A 21,633-nucleotide genomic window follows, 5' to 3' on the forward strand; every position below is an offset into this window, starting at 1 on the left:
TATCTATTTTTAATATGAAACTAAAAAATAAATATATATATATATATATTATGTGTGAAATTGTCACTTATGTTTACAACAGATGTTTTTCTCTGGTTACTAGGGATCACTTAGCATCATGGCAGAAATGGACAATGTGTTACAGTTGTGATCCTTATTTACCTATCATTACCTGAGTGCTGCTGATCCCTCCAAGAGTAGCGAAGATGAAATATGGATGTAACAAACCAAACAGCAGTGACAGAGTTTATTTTTTTAGGGTTTCCAGGCTCCTCCTCACTGCAGCTTTCATTATTTGTAGTGTTTCTCACTGTTTATTTGCTGTCTCTCATGGGAAACACTCTCATAATTTTCCTCATTTTGATGGACTCCACACTGCAGACACCCATGTACATTTTCTTAGGAAACCTGTCTTTCCTGGAGATCTGGTATACCACAGCCACAGTACCTAAGTTGCTGGCTACATGTATCACAAGTGTTGTCACTATTCCTGTAGAAGGTTGTATTGCTCAGTACTACTTCTTCTTCTCCCTGGGAGCCACTGAATGCATCTTGTTGGCAGTGATGGCTTATGACCGGCATGTGGCTGTTTGCCGTCCTCTGCACTACTCACTTCTCATGAGTGTTCAGATTTGCCTAAGGTTTTCAGCTGGATCTTGGATTGGGGGCTTTATTGCCCCTCTGCTACCTACCATACTCATCTCTCAGCTCAACTTTTGTGGCCCACAGAAAATCAATCATTTCTTTTGTGACTCTGACCCTATCTTTAAACTCTCCTGTTCAGATACGTTCTTGGTGGAGGCCTTGGGTTATACCTGCAGCTCCGTGGTAATTCTCAGTTCTTTCCTTCTCACAATGAGTTCCTATGGCAACATTGTGGTCACAATAATGAAACTGTCTTCTCGAGAGGCCAGGAAGAAAACATTCTCAACCTGTGCCTCCCACCTCACAGTAGTTACCATTTATTATGGGACCATAATCTTTGCCTATGTTCGCCCTCCAGCCAAGTACAATTTCACAATTGGCAAAGTCGTCTCTGTGTTCTACTGTGTGATCACCCCATTAGTCAACCCACTCATTTATACATTGAGAAACAAAGATGTCAAGAAAGCATTCCAGAAATTTCTAGCACAGAAGAGATTTCTATCAAATGGAAATAAGGGTGAGTTTTGAGAAAGCAATAATTAAGTTCTATTTAAAGTGAAGACTTACACCTCATTTGCTCACGGTATGTATATTAAATTATGAAATGGAATTCTTATATGCCTACCTCTGCACCTTATATGTTTTGCTTTGAATAATTCTGAGAGTTATTTATACCTGTTCTATTCATGATGTTTAATACAATACCACAGTGATAAACAGGATAGATAATGAAAGCTTTTTGCCAATAACCTGTTCCCAATTGTTTTATTCCAAATTCATATTTTTAAGTCTTACACCTTGGCAGGAAACCTAACTCATATAATATGTGTTAAGTAATGCAGTGTTTCTCCATCCAAGAGTCTTATGTAAACTAAATAAAAATACCTGTAAAACACATTTAATAAACATTTACTAAACACAGATGGTGAACCAGACACTATTTTTAGCTTTTACACTTTTTGTTATATATAAATATATAGATAATCTTACTAGAAAATGATTAAATAAATATGATTTTATGGACAATATGAAGTTGTAAATAAATGAATAGAACTTAAAATATTATCAAGAGTACCATGATTAAAATGTTGTAGAACGCTTAGGATGAGATAACATCAGAAGTGTATATTTAACAAGTTTAAGTAATTATTAGATTTTTGTATATAGTCAATCAGATAAAAGTACATTAAAAATTAACTCAAGTGCTACACAGACACAATATTAGCTTCTGAGGATACTCAGGCAGAAAAACCATGATTTCATGCAGCATAACACATTCCCTGGTCATGAAAAAAGAAAAATAACTAAATTTATTTTGAAATGCTAAGAATAGGCTACCAGTTTTCTATTGTTTTATATTATTTTTCTTTGTAAATGAAGAACCTTGTGACATTAATTTATTTTAGTGTAGTTTAGGGACAAAGGAAATGGGAATGTGATGGAAGCTGTAAATCACAAACATCTTTATTGTGAGTGGTCACATGACTATCTCCTTAGTGCTGTGTGTGTGTGTCATGCCTGAGCACCAACACATTGTCTAGTAGAATGAACAATACAAACTCAGACACTGAGTGAGAATCTGTAGTGTAGCAATAACCAGCTTCTTGCTAGTCAGACTGATTCTTCAAAATCATTCTTTTAGGTAACTAAGTATATAAGAAATTCACAACTTGTTCCACATGTTTACTCTTGAAATTTTTCTTGAACTGCATCACAAAATCTTTCTGGAATGCCTAGAAATAAGAATTATATTAAAATGCAAATTATATGCTGCTTTTTAAACTAATTTATTCACTAAAAGTTTTATGCTTGTATATAATCCATTTTGTCACACTCACTACATGTCCATCCTCTGCTTTTATTCTTCCCATATTTAACAAAGCTCTGCTTAATGAGGAAGTACCCACCCACATACATGTCTTCTTTTTTGGACCCAATGGGATTATCCATAGCCTCTGTGTGGGCATGGATATGGAGCTATACTTTGGAACATGGGTATTGAGCAGTGACCATGCCACTGAAGACAATGAGTTTACCCACCCTCTTGCAGTCCTCTGCTGTCAATATCACCAAAGGGAGGTTCAGCCTTCATGAGACTCTCCACAGTCTATTTACAGGCTCAGTATTGGACAGTTCTTTTGCAAGCAATAGTAGATGCTATGAGTTCACATACACCATTATGTTTTCATGCTCTTAAGACAGAATTCCACCCAGCACTCGGGAGGCAGAGGCAGGTGGATCTCTGTGAGTTCGAGGCCAGCCTGGTCTACCAAGCCATTTCCAGGACAGCCTCCAAAACATTACAGAGAATCCCTGTCTTGATAAACAAAGAACAAAACAAAACAAAACAAAACCAGAATTCCGGCTCCTACATTCTCTCTACCACTTCTTTCACAGTGTTTCCTGATGTTTGTAAGGGGTATATGGGTACCATCTTATAACTGAAGACTCAACAGTAACTTGTTCTAGTTCCTTGACCAGCCATGAATCTCTTCATTAACTGGTCACAGTATATTAAAGCTTTTTTGACTAAGACTCAGGACACCATGGGTCTTGCTATAAATATAAATATTTAGGAGGTAGTTTGATATATCCACTTAGAAAAACAAATAGTTGGTTCAATTGTAGGACCAACAATTTCTTCTTGATCTTGGATCAGGTTGAGAGTACAAGGTCTGAATTTCCCACTATAGAATTTGGTTCAAGATTAGATCAGAAAATGACATTTTAACCTCATATTGGTAGCAACATTATTGTACCAGTAGATATATCTTGACTTTCAAATTTGTGTTTTAGCATTTAAAACCCAAAGCTACTAAACACAATTGTAGCTGACTTTTATCAGTTTTATATTAAATGCTTCATATATTTGTATAAACATGTGTAAAAATAACCTTAACTTAGGATATTTAGGTCCACAAATACCATTGTCTCTTCTAACCCTTTGTTTCAATCAGAATATCAAAGTTATATGCAAAGGATCTCAGTAGTACATATGAAATGATAAAAATTATTTATGTTTGCTGTCTCATCTAAAACAAGATTTCCACATTTTTAATAATAGTAATTTATTTTCTAGTATCAGATTCTGCAGATGATATCTCATTGTATCTTAGATTATAACCTTTGAAGTTTTCCTCTAACTTGACTAATATTTTCACCAAAATATTTGGAAATATGATTGATTAATGAGTTTCTTTTGTAGCTCTGAAAACTTTGTGAAAGTGCTTACATTTTAGATGATAGAATTTGGGAAAGTTCAATCCATGTTCTCTGGCCTGGGAACTCACATATGACTGAAGCATAATCTTTATCTTATTCCCTTTGGAGTAAGGTATGAATTCTGTTTTGCTGTGTTTATTCAAGTAAAAGCAACTGGGACATGTTTATATTTGTCATTTGTAAATATGTAACTTCTTAATTTTATGTTATTGTAAACACCAAATTTGATTAGCTGAATATTTTCCTGTTGTCTAATTTATAAAATAAATACTCATATTTATACACTGGACAATATATTTTTGAAGCACTTTGGTTGTGAACTTCCATTTAAAAATGTGTGAATACTTCTGATTATATCCTTGAAGATTTAGTTGCAGACTATACATAATGGAATTATGAAATCACATATGCCCATCACCCTTAAGAAAAATCTTACCTGTGTTTTTGACTTATAACAAATCATAAGAACTCAGAATTGTCATTACCATTGAATCATTATTAATGTACAATAAAACTAATTCTGATTTTTTATCACATTCTTTTCTAAGTCCTCTCCAATAGTATAAGCCACACTAGAATCTTTGTTTCCATGCTCTTCCTGTCTACAGTTTAGGGAACAAAACATTGTCCTCAAGGGTCAATTTCTTTCCTCTAGAATCACTTTCTAAATTGTCCGCTACCTCACAACCAAAGATAACAGTTCACAGTGTCAACTAGGGCATACTTCTATCCTGATTTATAGATACAAATGCCCATCTCTCTATAAAAATGTAAGATAAAATTATTTTATGATCTACAAACATTTTGTGATCAGCTATCCTTTTATTATCATCACTACCATTACTACTATTATTATTTGACACATAAAACTTACATGGTAACTAAGGCTGACCTAGAGCTTAATGTGTATCCCAGGGTTGCAATTATCTTAACTTAGCATGTCAGGTGCTGTAAATACAGATAAAAGTCACAACAACAATGTGTTTTCTTATGTTTGTTCTTTTGCCTAAGTAAAAATGTTCTTGAGTATCCTGTTACTGTGCACTGGTCAAGTCCTTCTCCACATTAGTTATTACACCTGCTGTCCATGCTCATGGCAAAGCCTTCTCTCCTCACTTTCTCTTCCATGAATTAGTGTGAGTTCTGATTCTCTTCCTTGAGGATCTCCTCTCACATGCCAGTTTCCTCAATAGCCTTTTTCATCCCTTAATAGATTGGAGCCCAAATCATCTAACTGTAATCACCATGTACTTCTAAGTTAATCCTGTTAAGTTATAACATCACGATTTTCAAGTGAGTATTTAATTTTGCATTCATATCATGATATTTTATTTAATTTCTGAGAATAAATTATTCACATATAAAGAATCAAAGCATATAAGAAGGTCTCTTAAGACATCATACTTTTTCATCTCTTCCTATATTCCCTTCTGATTTTAATGAAATCATACAAGGTACTTTCTATTTATGTCTGTTTGTTTTAATATAATTATTTTTCATTTAAATTAGAAACAGACATGTTTTAGATGTCAATCCCAGTTCCCTCTCACTCCCCTCTGCCTCAGACCCACACTGACCCCATATCCCATCCCTTTCATCCTCCCCAGGGAGGGGGAGGCCTTCCATAAGGAATCTTCAAAGTCTGTCATATCATTTGAGGCAGGGCCTAGACCCTTCCACATGTGTCTAGGCTGAGATAGTTTCCCTCTATGTGGAGTGGGATCCCAGAGTCCATTCGTGTATTAGGGATAAATACTGATCCACTACTAGAGGCCCCAGAGGTTAACCAGATCTGCAAACTGACATCTACATTCAGGGGGTCTCGGACCATCCTATCTGGTTTCCCAGCTACCAGTCTGGGGTCCACGAGACCCCTCTTGTTCAGGTCAGCTGCTCTTTGGTTTTCTCCAGTCTGGACTTCACAATTTGCTCATCTCTCCTCCCTGCCTGCAACTGAATTCCATAATTCAGCTCTATGTTTAGCTGTGGGTGTCTGCTTCTGCTTCCATCAGCTAGTGGATGAAGGTTCAAGGATGGCATATAAGTTTGTCATGTATCTCATTATCAGAGAATGGCACGTAAGGTAGCCTCTTGACTATTGGTAGCCTCTTATTTAAAAATTTAATGTATTTTCTGTTAGAGAAATAATTTTTCTTTTGAGAATGTCTCTCTCTTTCTCTGTCTTTCTGTATCAGGCCACATTTATTTACAACTACAAATGTACGTGTGTGTGTGTGTGTTTATTATATTTTCAGTGTTAATCCTTTTATAAACTGTAGAAGGAAATTTCTCAGTGATGTGAGAATATGTGAAATATAGAATATTCTATGTGATAAAAATGAGAAATACAAACTTCTTTTTGGCCTGAGATTAAATATTCATCGAATATAAGATTAGAAGGAAAATACAATTACACTATAATCTGTATGCATGCAATAGTATATTTTGTAGAAAGTATTTATATTCCAATTCAACTTTTTGAATTTTCTCTTAAAATTTAAACTCAGAAAAGTATCAGGAAAGAACTAAATTAAAATTTAAGAAAATGAGGTAAAGGACACCGTTCACAAGACAAAGCAGCAGATAGAATGGGAAAAGATCTTTACGAAACCCCATTCTGACAGAGGGCTGATTTCCAAAACAAAGAACTTAAGAAAGTTGTTGCTAAAACACTAAATAATCCAATTAAAAAGTGGGGTACAGAACTAAATAGAGAATTCTCAACAGATGTATCTAAAATGGCTGAAAGACACGTAAGAAAGTGTTCAATATTCTTAGCCATCAGCAAAATGTAAATCAAAACAACCCTGAGATTCACCATCTTACTCCTGTCAGAATGGCTAAAATTACCAAAAAACAATGATAATTTATGCCTGAGAGCATGTGGAGAAAGTGGAATACTCCTGTACTACTTGTGGGAGTGCAAACTAGTACAGCCACTTTGGAAATCTGTATAGAGGTTCCTCAGGAAAATGAGAATCAGTCTACCACAGGAGAATTAGTAGCCACTCAGGTTAAATGTATTATTGGACAGACACTGGATAACTTGAAATTTGTGTGATTTTGTTTGTACTTTCTCCTGAATAGCAACATATAGGTGTGAGGAGGAAGGCTACAGTGTCTAAGGAGTGTGTCCAAATAATTTCTAATTAGTTGAAAATATACACAGGTACATTTTCCATATTGTAGAAGTGTTAAACAATTGTTGAGGAGAGGAAAATCTCTTACTATACTAAGAGCCTGGAAGGGATTTTGTAATCTGTGAAGCTATTTAACTTCATGCATCAAGCAGGCATGTAGCTACTGTAAGTTGCCATCAATACCAGGAATGGAAGTTTTGGATGCTGCAGTTGCCTTTGTGTATTCCTTGCACCTGTAAGCACATAATCCTGATAAACACATTGGTTTACAAAGCTGAACTTTGGAGGAGTGTAGGAATTTCTGTTTCTCTATCTGGTGTAAGTAGTTGTTTCTCTAAAGATAAAGATACCAGAAATGTCATCCATGTATGTTTTTTAGCCTCCCATAGTGCAGGAAAGCATCACTTCTAACTACATTCAAGTAAGTGTTCTCATCAGTGTCTAGAATAAGTTATGGAACTTACTACAATTGCTGAAAAGGAATCATTCTGGGGTGAATTTCCCAGTGTCTTCAATAACAAAACACTCTCCTGGCCATGTTTTAAATCTCTCTGCATATAATACTTTATCAGAACAATAACCTGCCCTTTATATCTAATTATTTTTCATTACTTGAAAAATAAAAATATTTTTGTGAGGTTTTATGAGGTATGACCACTTTCAATTATATTCACTTTTACAATAAGAATGGAAGCAATGTCCACCTGCCTATACCTATTCCATGCTACACACACACACACACACACACACACACACACACACACACACAGAGTTTACTGGACTACAGTTGGTGAACTGTTAAATTATTGCCCATAACAAATACCTTGAGAAATGTGCAGTTCTTAAAAACTTCATTCAATGAGCAGTATAGCAAGTTACCATAGTAAAACTTGATAATAATAATCACAATTTATAAGAACGTGACCCTACTATTCTTGACTCAAATAGCTGTATATGATATGTCTTAGTTAAATCTCAATGTATTTTTGAGACTTAAATTACAAGAAAAACAAACAAAGGAGACAAATAAATCACATCAAACTAGAATACCATTAACAGTAACTGACTTATAATCAAATGCATTCTCTCTGGCCTAACATGGCACACCCAAGACACACTCTCTCTTCTCTCTCTGTCTCTGCCTCTCTGTCTCTGTCTCTGTCTCTCCCTCACACTGTTTTCATTTCACAAATAAACTCTTGTTTAAAGGACATTTTTGTTTGTTTATTGATTAGCTCATTGGTGGGCTCAAAAACCTAGCATGAATACAATCTATCTTTACTTGCCAAAGGCCCCACTGTATCTATGGTCTTGTCTATAAAACCCTTTTTATGCATTACTGGAATTAACCTTGTGACCTCACAATATTTAATTTTTTTTCTAAATCAAAGTTCAGGTAATCCCACTTTATTTCTGTCTTTTTGTTTTGTGTTATATGGTTTTTTGTGTTTTGTGTTGTCTATCACTTCTTAACACATTCTAAGTCTTTTTCTTTGGGTTTAAATTCAGTCAACCTTTATTTTATACTAGAATCCATTTGCTCTATTCATATCTTTCTGACGCAAGAGTATAGGATGGAGAGCTGGTTCAGGAGACATTAATGGTAGCATGCAAAATAATTGGGTGATATATAGAGGGAAGGACTATAGCTTCTCTCAACTGCATGTGACATACAACATTACAACAAAAGAGAACCTTTGAAATTTTTTTTAGAAATAATACAAATTTAGAAGGGAAATTAGGGTATTTAAAGAAAACAATATAACAGAAGTATTAAATATTTTATCAGATTTGTTTTCATGCTTAATATTTTAATTTTCTAGAATTTTAGGTGTGACTATTTTATTTATATCATTTCCTCTCTTACCTTCATCTCATTCAATGTCCTCCACTCACTTCATCTCAAATATATTGCTTCTTTTTAAAAATACTTGTTTTTTAGACACACACATACATAACACAAACACAAACACATAAGCACATACACTGCCTCTGAAATCACACTGGAATATTTTACTTCTGTGATATAAGAGAAACCTGAAGAGAGCCAATGCTTTATTAAATTTCTCATTGGATGTAGTTCATAAATAGCAACTCATTGCTTCTATATTTCTATGACTTTCACATATAACATTTTCTTTAGGTATTTGGGAATTTTGAGTTTTTCCAATATTTTTACTTAGCATATCTTACAGCAACTCTTCCCAGATATATGACACATTACTATCTACCCCACTTTGTGTTGTTGCTTTTTAAATACTTTAAGACCAATTTGTACTGCCCAAAAGTTATTGTATGGGTAACCTAGCACCAAAGATTGATTTGCCTACCAGGAGCTACATTTTAGAGAAAAATAACCCCCGAGTTGCTAGAATCTATGAATTGTCAATGCTGTTTTTACAAAATGTGGAATTTTGGGTTCAATTCCCAATTCTATGGTGGCATTTGGTTTGGTTTGTATTTACAAGTTGTGCAAATGCTGTCAAAAGCTACATGAGTATGCACCTGTATGTACAGCTTCTTTTCTGTGTCAAGAAAATATTTCTTTATTGGCATCCATTTAGTCTGGCTTTCCATATTTGCCATTCACTGTAAGCAATGATCCCAAACACTTGGAACCTGATTATGACATGTATATCTTCCTTTTAACTGCATATTCTGTAGACTCTAATTTTCTTCACCTTGACCAGTTTTTTTTCTTTTTTTTATTTTTTATTTTTTATTTTTTTTAATTTTATTTTCCAGGTTAAATTTGGATAAGAAACAAGGTTGCTTCACAAGTCAGTTCCAGGTCCCTCTCCCATTCCCTCCCTTCCTCCCGAGCCCTCCCCCCCCCCCGTTATCCCCTCATTTCCGCAGGGAGGGTGAGGCCCTCCATGGGGGTGTGCATAGTCTGTCATTTCATATAGGGCAGGGCCTAGACCCTTCCCCAAAAGTTCGGGTGAGAGTGCACCTCACATTGTTCTATGGGAGTCCAAAGTCCGTGTGTATACTTGGGATGGGTACTGATCTGCTGCCCAAGGCTCAATAGATTCCCTAGGACTCCTCACTGACACCCAGATTCAGGGGGTCTTGATCAGTCCCATGCTGGCTTCCCAGGCTGATGCCTGGGATTCAAGAGTTAACCTTTGTCTGGTCAGCTGTTTCTGGGGGTTAAACCAGCCCAGTCTTAATCCCTTTGATCATCAGTCCTCCCTCTCTGTTACTGGCTTTCTTGAGTTCAGCTCAGTACTTAACCAAGGGAGTCTGCCTCTTCTTCGATCAGCCACTAAATAAAGTTTCTGTTTCCCAGACTCTCTGGCCATAGGATTGAAGGCTGGCACTCCCCAGATCTATGTCTAAAATCCATATATGAGAGAGTACATGCCATGTTTCTCTTTTTGTGACTGGGTTACCTCACTCAGGATGGTTTCTTCTAGTGCCGTCCATTTGCCTGCGAATCTCATGATTCCATTATTTTTTTCTGCTGAATAGTACTCCATTGTGTAGATGTACCACATTTTCTCTATCCACTCTTCAGGTGAGGGACATCTAGGTTGCTTCCAAGTTCTGGCAATTACAAATAAAGCTGCTATGAACATAGTGGAACAGACATCTTTGTTGTATGAATGGGCATCTTTTGGATATATGCCTAAGAGTGGAGTTGCTGGGTCTTGTGGTAGGTATATTCCCATTTTTCTGAGGAATCTCCATACTGATTTCCAAAGTGGCTGAACCAGTTGGCACTCCCACCAGCAATGGAGGAGTGTCCCCCTTTCACCACATCCTCTCCAGCATAAATTGTCATTGGTGTTTTTGTTTTTAGCCATTCTGACAGGAGTGAGATTGTATCTGAGAGTTGTTTTGATTTGCATTTCCCGGATGGCTAAGGATGTTGAGCACTTTCTCAAGTGCCTCTCAGACATTTTAGACTCCTCTATTGAAAACTCTCCATTTAGTTCTGCAGCCCACTTTTTAATAGGGTCCTTTGGTGTTTTGGAGACTTGCTTCTTGAGTTCTTTGTAAATTTTGGAGATCAACCCTCTGTCAGATGTGGGATTAGTGAATATTTTTACCATTCTGTGGGCTGCCTTTACCAGTTTTAATCATCTGTGTTGACACCGTCTTTTCTAAACAGAAACTTTCTTGATCATTGTTGAGAGGTGTGTCTAAAGTAATAACAATCAGGCATAATATGCATTTTAACATTTTGTCCATTTGTGAGAATCCTAGTGAAAGACTCTCTCTCTCCTTTAGGAGACATGGACTGTCTTGCCAAATTTTCTGTTTGATGGAGGTAAAAATGTTTTGAAGAACCTAGACAAAAATTTTCAAATTCACTTTTAAAATCTATCAGGCATCATATAGACAACAATGAATGTGTATCACAAACAATTTTGGTTTTAATGCTGACTTAATTATTAATGAGTATGTTTTCCCTAGGCATCATGTATTTCCATACTTCCAAATATTTAGATACATATCATGGGCATTTCCTAAAATCTCCAAGTCAAAATCATTAAGAAAAAAGAAAATTAAGATTAATTGTATTGCAAAGGAAAAGCATCAGTTCATCCAGACCCCACCCCCCAGAGTCCCCAGATTCAGGTGAGCTTGGGTCACCCTGGGACCACTAACCCCACTGCCTGTCACCCACTCCCTCAATTTTTGGGGGGCCCACTCCTGGCATCTAGAGGACCTGCCCACACAGGAAAGGCATCAGTCTTTCGAGACCCCACCCTGCAGCTTCCCAAGTTCAGGTGAGCTTGGGTCACCCTGGGACCACTCCCCCACTCATTACCCACTCCCTCAATCTTCTGGGGGCATGTTCCTGGAATACAGATTATCTGCCACACAGGAAAGGCATCAGGCCTTCCAGACCGCCCCCCTGGCGTACCCTGACTCAGGTGAGCTTGGGACTCCCTGGGAAGACTCCTCCACCCATCACTCACTCCCTCAATCTTCCAGGAGACAGCTCTTGGAATCCAGAAGACCTGCACACACAGAAAAGGCATCAGTCCTTCCAGACCCCACAATCCAGCGTCCCCAGCTTCAGGTGAGCTTGGGTCTCACTGGGAACACTCCTCAGCCCACCACCCACTCCCTCAATCTTCCGAGGGCCTGTTCCTGGCATCCAGAGGATCCAACACACAGGAAAGGAATCAGTCCTTACACCCCACCCTCCAGTGTTCCCAGCTTCAGCTTCAGGAAAGAAGGAGACCAGTAGAGACAGAAAGACCCCACCTGCACCCACTGGAAGAAGAGATGGGAAGAAGACAAAATAAGATCTCACTCAGCAATAGAAAGACAAACATAAATCCACCAGAATCTAGAGACCCAATGCCAGCAAGACCTGAAAAGCACTACATAGAAGAAGCAGAAGAGACAGACCTTACAAATTATTTTATGAAGATGATTGAGACCCTCAAAGAGGAAATGAGGAAATCCATTAAAGAAATAGAAGAAAAAACAAACAAAAACTACATGAAATGGAGGAAAAAACTAACCAAAAAATTCAAGAAATAAACAAATCTCTTAAAATATCTAGAGTACCATTCAAGAACACATCAGAAAATCATCCACCATGATCAAGTAGGCTTCATCCCAGGAATGCAGGGATGGTTCAACATTAGAAAATCTATCAATGTAATCTACCATATAAACAAACTGCGAAAGAAAAACCACATGATCATCTCACTAGATGCTGAAAAAGCCTAGATGCCCCTCAACTGAAGAATGGATAGAGAAAATGTGGTACCTATACACAATGGTGTATTACTCAGCAGAAAAAAAACAATGGAATCTTGAAATTCACAGGTAAATGGATAGCACTAGAAGAAACCATCCTGAGTGAGGTAACCAAGTCTCAAAAAGACAAACATGGTATGTACTCACTCATATATGGATTTTCGACATGGATCAGAAAAGTGCCAGTCTGCATGTCCACTAATAGAGAGTCTGGGAAACAGGAAAGAACTTAAAAGATACTCATGGTACCCAAGAGAAGATGAATGAGGCACAATCCTCTGAACAGATGGGGAACACAGCGAGGGGTGGGAGGGGAGTGGGAGCTGGGAAGAAGAGAGGGGGAGAAGAGGAAAAGAGAGTAGGCCATGGGGGAACAGGAAGGCTGAGTGGGGGTTTAGAATATGGGGAAGAGGGAATCATAGGTTAGAAGACAGATCAGGTACCAGTGTGACCTCTAGTGATCTAAACGGATGACACCAATTGGCAAGCTAAGCATTAGTGGAGAGACCACCTCAAATGCCCATTCCTGATAATTAACTTGATGTCTATAACCATCCGGGAGCCTTCATCCAGTGACTGATGGAAGCAGAGGCAAACACCCACAGTTAAGTACTGAACTGAATCCAAGGAACCCAGTGACAGAGAGAGAGGAGAGATGAGCAAATTGGCAAAAAATGTGCTGGCAAAACCAGCAGAGATAGCTGATCTGAACAGGGGAGAGCTCTTGGACCCCAGACTGACAGCAGGGAGCCCAGCATGGGACTGATCTGGACCCTCCAAATGTGAGTGTCAGTGAGGAGTCCTGGGCAACCTATGGAGCCCTGAGCAGTGGATCAGTCCTTATCCCTAGAATACAAACAGACATCGTCTGCCCATAGCACAAAGAGGGATGCTCTCTCAGCCTGGACTCTTAGGGGAGTGCCTGGACCCTACCCTGAGTGAAATGACAGACTCTAGTTATCCCCTATGTGGAAGGAATTGACAGTAGGGTGGGAGGCTGGGGGGGGATGGGGCTGTGCGGGAGGAGGGGAGGGAGACAGAACTGGGATTGACATGTAAAACAAGCTATTTAAAATTAAAATAAAAAATTAAAAAAAAATCTAGAGTACCAAGAAACAAACGAACAACAAATAAACATGAAGGAAACAACTCAAACAGTTGAAGGATTGAAAGCTGAAACAAACAATAAAGACAACACAGAATGAGGCGATGCTGGAAATAAAAAATCTGGGTAAATGATCAGGAACTACAGATGCAAGTATCACCAATAGAATACAAGAGACAGAAGAGAGAATCTCAGGTGGTGAAGACTCATGAGAGGATACACAGTCATCGACCAAAGAAAATCTCAAAACCAACAAATCCCTAACACAAAATATGCCGGAAATATGGGACTCAGTGAAGAAGCCAAACCTGAGAATAATAGGTACAGAAGAATGTAAAGAAATACAGCTCAAAAGTACAGAAAACTTATTCAATAAAATCATAGAAGTTTCCCTAACCTAAAGAAGGATATGCCTATGAAAATACAAGAATCTTATAAAACATCAAATACCCTGGACCAGAAAAGGAAGTTACCTTGCCATATAATAATCAAAACATCAAACCTACAGAATAAAGAGAAAATATTAAGAGCAGCTAAAGAAAAAGGCCAATTAACATATAAAGGCAGACCTATCTGAATTACACCCAAATTCTCAATCGAAAATATGAAAGCCAGAAGATCCTGGACAGAAGTCCTACAAATGCTAAGGGAACAAGGATGCCAGGCCAGACTATTATATCCAGCAAAGATTTCAATTACCATAGATGGATAAATCAAAATATTCCATGACAAAGCCAGATTTATACAGTACATATCCATGAATCCTACTCTAAAGAAAGTGCTGGAAGGAAAACAGACCCAGTGAGGATAACTACACTCACAAAGACATACCAATAAATAATCCTGCTTTACCAAACACCAAAAAAGGGGAAGAGAACATACACACACTAACACCACTACAAATAAATCAAGCCCAAACAATAATCATTAATCATTGGTCATTAATATCCCTCAACGTCAATGATCTCAACTTGCCTGTAAAAAGACTCTGCCTAACAGAATGGATACGAAGATAGAAACCATCCTTCTGCTGCATACAAGAAACACATCTCAAAATCAAAGATACTCATTACCTCAGAATAAAGGGTTGGGAAAAGATTTTCCAATCAAATGGACCCAAGCAATCCTATTACCTAACAAATTAGACTTCTAATTAAAATCATTCAAAAGAGATGAAGAAGGACATTTCATATTCATCAAAGGAAAAATCCATAAAGATGAAGTCTCAATTTTGAACATCTATTCCCTAAATACAAAAGCACCCACATTTGTGAAAGAAACATTACTAAAACTCAAATCTCTCACACAAATAGTAGAAGACTTCAACACTCTGCTCTCACCATTAGACAGGACCTCCAGACAGAAACTTAACAAAGAAACAAAAGAAGTAAAAGAAGTTGTGACCCAACTGTTTTTTAACAGACATCTACAGAACATTCCATTCCATCCAAACACAAAGGGATATACCTTATTCTTGGCACCAGATGGAACCTTCTCTAAAATCCACCACATAATAGGAAACATAACAAACCTCCACAGATACAAAAAATATGGAATGACCTCTTGTATCTTAACAGACCACCATGCATTTAAATTAGAATTCAACAATAACACAAATCGCAGAAACCCTACAACTCATGGAAATTGAACAATGCACAATTGCACTATCCCTGGGTAAAAGAAGAGATAAGAAAAGAAATTAAAGACTTTCTGGAATTCAATGAGAATGAAGACAAAACATATCCAAACTTATGGGACACTCTGAAAGCAGTGCTGAGAGGAAAGTTCATAGCACTAAGTGCCCACATGAAGAAACTGGAGAACAGTCACACTAGAGAGTTCATAGCACAACTGAATGCTCTAGAAAAAAAGAAGCAAACTCACCCAGCAGGAGTAGATACCAAGAAATAATCAAATTGAGGGCTGAAATCAATCAAGTAGAAACCAGAAAAACATTGCAAAGAATCAATGAAACAAAGAGTTGGTTCTTTGAGGAAGTCATCAAGATAGATAAACCTTTGTCCAAAAAACCAAAAGACAGAGAGAGCATGCTAATTAACAAAATCAGAAATAAAAAGGGGGACATAACAATGGACACTAAGGAAATCCAGAGAATCATCATGGCATACTTTGAAAACCTGTACTCCACAAAATGGAAAATTTAAAGAAAATGGACAATTTCCTGGATAGATATCACTTGCCAAAACTAAATCAGGAACAAATAAACAATCTAAGCTGACCTATAACCCTTAACGAAATAGAAGCAGTCATCAAAATCTCCCAACCAAAAAAAACCAATAAAACAAAAAAACAAAAAAAAACAAAACAAAACAAAACAAAAAACCCAGGCCCAGTGGCTTCACTGCAGAATTCTACCAGAAATTCAAAGAGCAGTTAATCCCAGTACTCCTCAAAGTGTTCCACACAATAGAAGTGGGAGGCTCATCTGCCAAACTCATTTTATGGGGCTGCAATTACCTTGGTACCCAAGCCACACAAAGACACAACTAAGAACGAGAACTATACACCAATTTCCTTGATGAACATAGATACAAAAATACTCAATAATATGCTAGCAAATCGGATTCAAGAACACATCAGAAAAATCATCCACCATGAAAAAGTAGGCTTCATCCTAGGAATACAGGGATGGTTCAACATTAGAAAATCTATAAATGTAATCCACTATGTAAACAAACTACAAAGAAAAACAACATGATCATCTCACTAGTTGCTGAAAAAGCCTTTGACAAAATCATGATAAAGGTCCTAGAGAGATCAGGGATAACATGAACATACCTGAACATAATAAAAGCAAAATACAGTAAACCAACATCTAGCATAAAACTAAATGGAGAGAAACTCAACAAAATTACTCTAAAATCAGGAACAAGACAAAGCTGTCCACTCTCTCCATATCTCTTCAATATTGTACTTGAAGTTCTAGCTACAGCAATAAGACAACAAAGGAGATCAAAGGGATACAGTTAAGAAAGGAGGAAATCAAGCTTTCGCTATTTGCATATGATATGATAGTTTATATAAGTGACCCGAAAAAGTCTGCAAGGGAACTCCTAGAGCTGATAAACACCATCAGCAAAGTTAGATGATACAAGGTTAACTAAAAAATATCAGTAGTCCTATTATATACAGATGATAAGGTGGCTGAGAAAGAAGTCAGAGAAACATCAACTTTTACAATAGCCTTAAACAGCATCAAATATCTGGGGATAATGTTAACCAAAGAAGAGAAAGATCTGTATATCAAGAACTTTGAGTCTCTAAAGAAAGATCAAAGAGGATACCAGAAAATGGAAAGATCTTGGATTGGTAGCATCAACATAATAAAAATGGCAATCTTGTCAAAAGCAATCTACAGATTCAATGCAATCCCAATTTAAATTCTGGTACAATTCTTCACAGACCTTGAAAGAATAATAATCAACTTTATATGGCAAAGCAAAAGACCCAGGATAGACAAAACATCTCTATACAATAAGGGAACTTCAGCAGGCATCACCATACCTTACTTGAAGCTCTATTACAGAGGTATAACCTGAAAATAGCTTGGTATTGGCACAAAAATAGACAGGTAGACCAATGGAATCGAATTGAAAACCCTGACTATAACCCACACACCTATGAACACTTGCTTTTTGACAAAGAAGCTAAAATTATACAATGGAAAAAAGAAAGCATCTTCAACAAATGGTGCTGGCATAACTGGATATTGGCATGCAGAAGACTTAAGATAGATCCAGGTCTATCGCCTTGAACAAAACTTAAGTACAAATGGATCAAAGACCTCAACAGAAATCCAACCACAATGAAATTCTTAGAGGAGAAAGTGGGAGATACTCTTCAACAAATTGGTCCAAGAGACCACTTCCTAAACATAACAGCAGGAGCACAGACACTGAGATTGACAATTATCAAATGGAACCTCCTTAAACTAAGAAGTTTCTGGAAGGCAAAGGACACAGTCAACAAGATAAAGAGGCAGGCTACAGATTGGGAAAAGATATTCGCTAATCCCACATCTGACAGTGGGCTGATCTCCAAAATTTACAAATTCAAGAAGCAAGTCTCCAAAATACCAAAGGATGCAATTAAAAAGTGGGGTACCAACCTAAATAGATTATTCTCAATAAAGGAGTCAAAAATGGCTGAAAGACACTTAAGAAAGTCCTCAACATCCTTAGCCATCAGGGAAATGCAAATCAAAACTACTCTGAGATACTATCTTACTCCTTTCAGAATGGGTAAAATAAAAAAAAAAACACTGAAGGCAATTTATGCTGGAGAGGATATGGAGATAGGGGAACACTCCTCTACTGCTGGGGGGGAGTGTCAACTCGTAAACCCACTTTGGAAATCAGTATGGAGATTCCTCAGGAAAATGGGAATTAGTCTACCACCAGACCCAGCAATTCTACTCTTAGGCATATATACTATGCATCATTATGCAGAAACAAATAAATGAAATGAAGAAAATGTATTTCTCCTAACTGCCATATTTTTGATGGCTATTTTGCCTTCTTTTTTCCCAGCAATAAGATGCCATCATGAGTGTGTAGTGATAGTGGGTGTTTTCTGGATTACTGGGGTCCTCCTTGGAGCCATATATACAGTTGGCACATTTCCATGCCATTCTGTTGCTCCAAAGTTATCTGACAGTTTTTCTGTGATGCTGCCTCCTTTTAAGTAAAGGAGCATTAAATCTTTGTTATGCAGTTCTTAAAATTTTCTTGATAAAATCTGTTAAGAGTTAATAGGAGCATCTACGGCTGCCCAGATTTACAGCCATCTTATACAAAGTCAAAGTTTAGGCTACATGATTAAAGGATATTCTTACACTTTGTTTTTATAATTTTTTGCAATTTATTTTTCTTCATTTCATTTATTTATTTCTGCATAATGATGCATAGTAATTGAACAAGGTATGGGGTCAATATAATCATTTGATACATGATTAAATTAGTAATGGTTATTTTAAAGTGCTATTTCAGTGCAAACCTTCAGAATTATTTCTAATCTTTTAAAGTTAAGTATACTCAGTATTCATAAGAGAATAATCCATTAGTATATAAATTGAAATAAACCTAAACTAAAACCATAAAAATTCTTCCTAAACTTATTATCAGTATGTACTAATAATGAAATAAGAATTATTATTGCACACATTGTTCAGGGTAGTCAGACTTGATTTTGAAATAGTATTAAAGTTTATAACTCAATTTTAGAAAATCTACATATTTTGTACAGAAACTTAAGGCTAATTTTAGGCCAGGATAGAGAGATATAAAGAGTAAGGGAAAGGGAAATGGAGAGGGGAAGAGGTAAGGACAAAAAGAGAGAGACAATAAGAAGGGATGAAAGTTAGAATGGAATAACCAAGGGAGAAGAAAATAGGAAAAGAGAAAGATTCAGAAAACCTATTGATTAAAGAGTTAGAGGGAAATGGTATGATAGGTAATCAGAAAGAAATGCAATTTTATACAAAATGTATCATATTTTATATTTTAGGTAGTTGACATATTTTCTACTGAGAATTTCTGTATATCAAAGTTATTATTTAGGATATTGGAAATATATAGGGAGATTCAGTCTCCTGCATTATGAATTGAATATGCCAGTGGCATTTCATGACCAGATTCATCTTTCTGGGATTCTCTGATATCCATGAAATACAGATTTATTTGTTATTTTCATTTAGTGATTCCCTGCCATCACTAATGAATAACTTCATTTTTACAACTCTAGCATTGCCTCCAACTAGATGCAATGTGCAGCTAAGCAAATACATGAGTAACTTAATTTTGAGGAAAATATGACCATGTATTTACTGACATATTTTAGTGTATTTTCTTGGACTTGATAAATGTCATTTTGAGGAAACAGCAATTATTATAACAGTAATTGTTTCTTAAGACATGGGTTCTTAATAAGGCTATCCAGAAAGATTTGCCTTTTGGGAATTCCAGAGAGTAGCCAAGTGACTGTGAGAGGTCTGTTAGGAATAAGTTAACTATATATGGCTTCAAATGAATGCACATCAAGGTTCATAAGAAGGTAAAATATTTTCTGTGTTGCTCATATTTACTTTCTCAGGATAAGAAATGAAAACAGTTTAACTCAGGATACTGAGATGTAAAATAGCCTTTAAGATAAAAGAATATAATATGATTTGAAATTTAACAAAGAAAATTGTATGACCTATTTTTCTTTCAGGTAATCCAATTTTAAACTGAGCTCTTTCAGATGTAAAACAAATTCCCTATTTTATTCTACCTAGTGGAAAATCTGAAGAGTAAGTATTTTCTAGGACTGTGAAGAATCTGCATTTTTTAAGGTACAGATTTGAAATTTCTATAGGTACAATGTTAAAATATGATTTTTAAAATAAATTTACAACATTATACATATAGAGGATACTGGAAAATGTATTAAAACATTGTAATTTAGTCGTGATTTATTGACTTACATACCTCATATTTGCCTTATTTCTATATTTCTCAAGCTTGAAGATTATAATAGCCTGGCAAGTCTCGAGAATCTCAGCCCTCTATCACTCAGTTTTCCAGAGTACACACACAGGTTTTCTGTAAATATTCTAAGTAGGGTTTATCTCATGTTACACTAGAGATATGCTCTCCTAGATGCCATTTCTAGGGGAATTTATCCTGTTTACTTGTCCCAAGCATATTGGTGGAAAGCCCCTAAATTTAAGCAGCCAACTGACTAAAGAAGAAATCATGATTTTTTTTATTTTAGTAAAGCATGCTAACCTAAGAATGAAGACTTTTGTTGTTTAGTAAAATAGATATATATGCTCATAAATGACTGGCTTTGAATCATCAGAGCAAAAATCAACTTCCCCCATATACTCTGTATTAGTCTTGATTATTTAGTGTGGAAATAGACAAGTACAAACACATTTGCAAATACACAGAGGGGGGGGGAGAGTGACAGAGACAGAGACAGAGACAGAGATTTTTCTACTGGTAATTCAATAAAGAATGGAGTAATAAAACAATTTTTACCTGGTAACCAACTAATAAAATTTGAATGTGGAGCACCTGACTTGCCTCAGGATATACCAGATAATATTCAAAAGTGAATTCTAAACAATATGACAATATAAAGAAAAATAGTCAAGGAAATGAGGGGTATTTGGTTGGAGTTTCTTTTGTTGTTTCCTCATTTTTTATTTAACTTTTTATGTATGTCACTTTCAGTTCCCTCTCCCTTCTCTCCTCCCCCTCGCCCCAATCCTCCCAACCCCTCACCCACACTCCATCCCCCCTCCACAACCCTGGGAGGGCAAGTGCCTCCATGGGGGATTTCCAGAGTCTATCACATCATTCCGGGAATGGCCCACGTTCTTCCCTATGTGCCCAGGCTGAGAGAGCATCCCTCTACGTGGCATGGGCTCCCAGAGTCCATCTGTATGCCAGGAATAAACACAGCTCCCCTTTCCAAGGTCCCACAGATTGCCAAGGCCTCCTCTCTGTCACCCAGGTTCAGTGGGAGGATGTCTGGATCAGTCCCATGCTGGCCCCCCAATCATCAGAGTGAAGTCCATATGATGCCCTTTGTTTAGGTCAGCAGCCCCTGTGGACCTTTCCATCCCAATCCTGATTCCCTTGGTCATCACTCCAATGCTATAGAGATCCTGGCTTTTGAAATTTACAGCACATTAGGAATATCTGATCTGCACAAAAAAATCAAACAAATTAGTGAAAGTTTAGAAAGAAATTGAGCAAACATTACTGTATTGGATAACCTTGTTTT

General features: G+C 36.8%; 1 protein-coding gene across 2 annotated transcripts in view; it reads left to right on the forward strand.

The window, feature by feature from the left end:
* Window positions 1-213: 213 nt before the first annotated feature.
* The window catches only part of LOC101823865 (olfactory receptor 6F1-like), a 46,578-nt gene continuing 25,158 nt past the window's right edge, over window positions 214-21,633 (forward strand). Inside the window, exons 1-2 of one of the 2 annotated variants that reach the window (XM_040728960.1) lie at window positions 214-1,162; window positions 20,071-20,149. In XM_040728960.1, coding sequence (XP_040584894.1) covers window positions 214-1,162; window positions 20,071-20,090 — 969 coding nt within the window. In that variant the 3' untranslated portion in view covers window positions 20,091-20,149. The remainder of the gene's footprint in view (window positions 1,163-20,070; window positions 20,150-21,633) is intronic. The other variant, XM_005085385.2, reaches the window with a different exon arrangement.

This window comes from Mesocricetus auratus, unplaced genomic scaffold (assembly GCF_017639785.1).
Source record: "Mesocricetus auratus isolate SY011 unplaced genomic scaffold, BCM_Maur_2.0 Super-Scaffold_4256, whole genome shotgun sequence".
Lineage (NCBI taxonomy): Eukaryota > Metazoa > Chordata > Mammalia > Rodentia > Cricetidae > Mesocricetus > Mesocricetus auratus.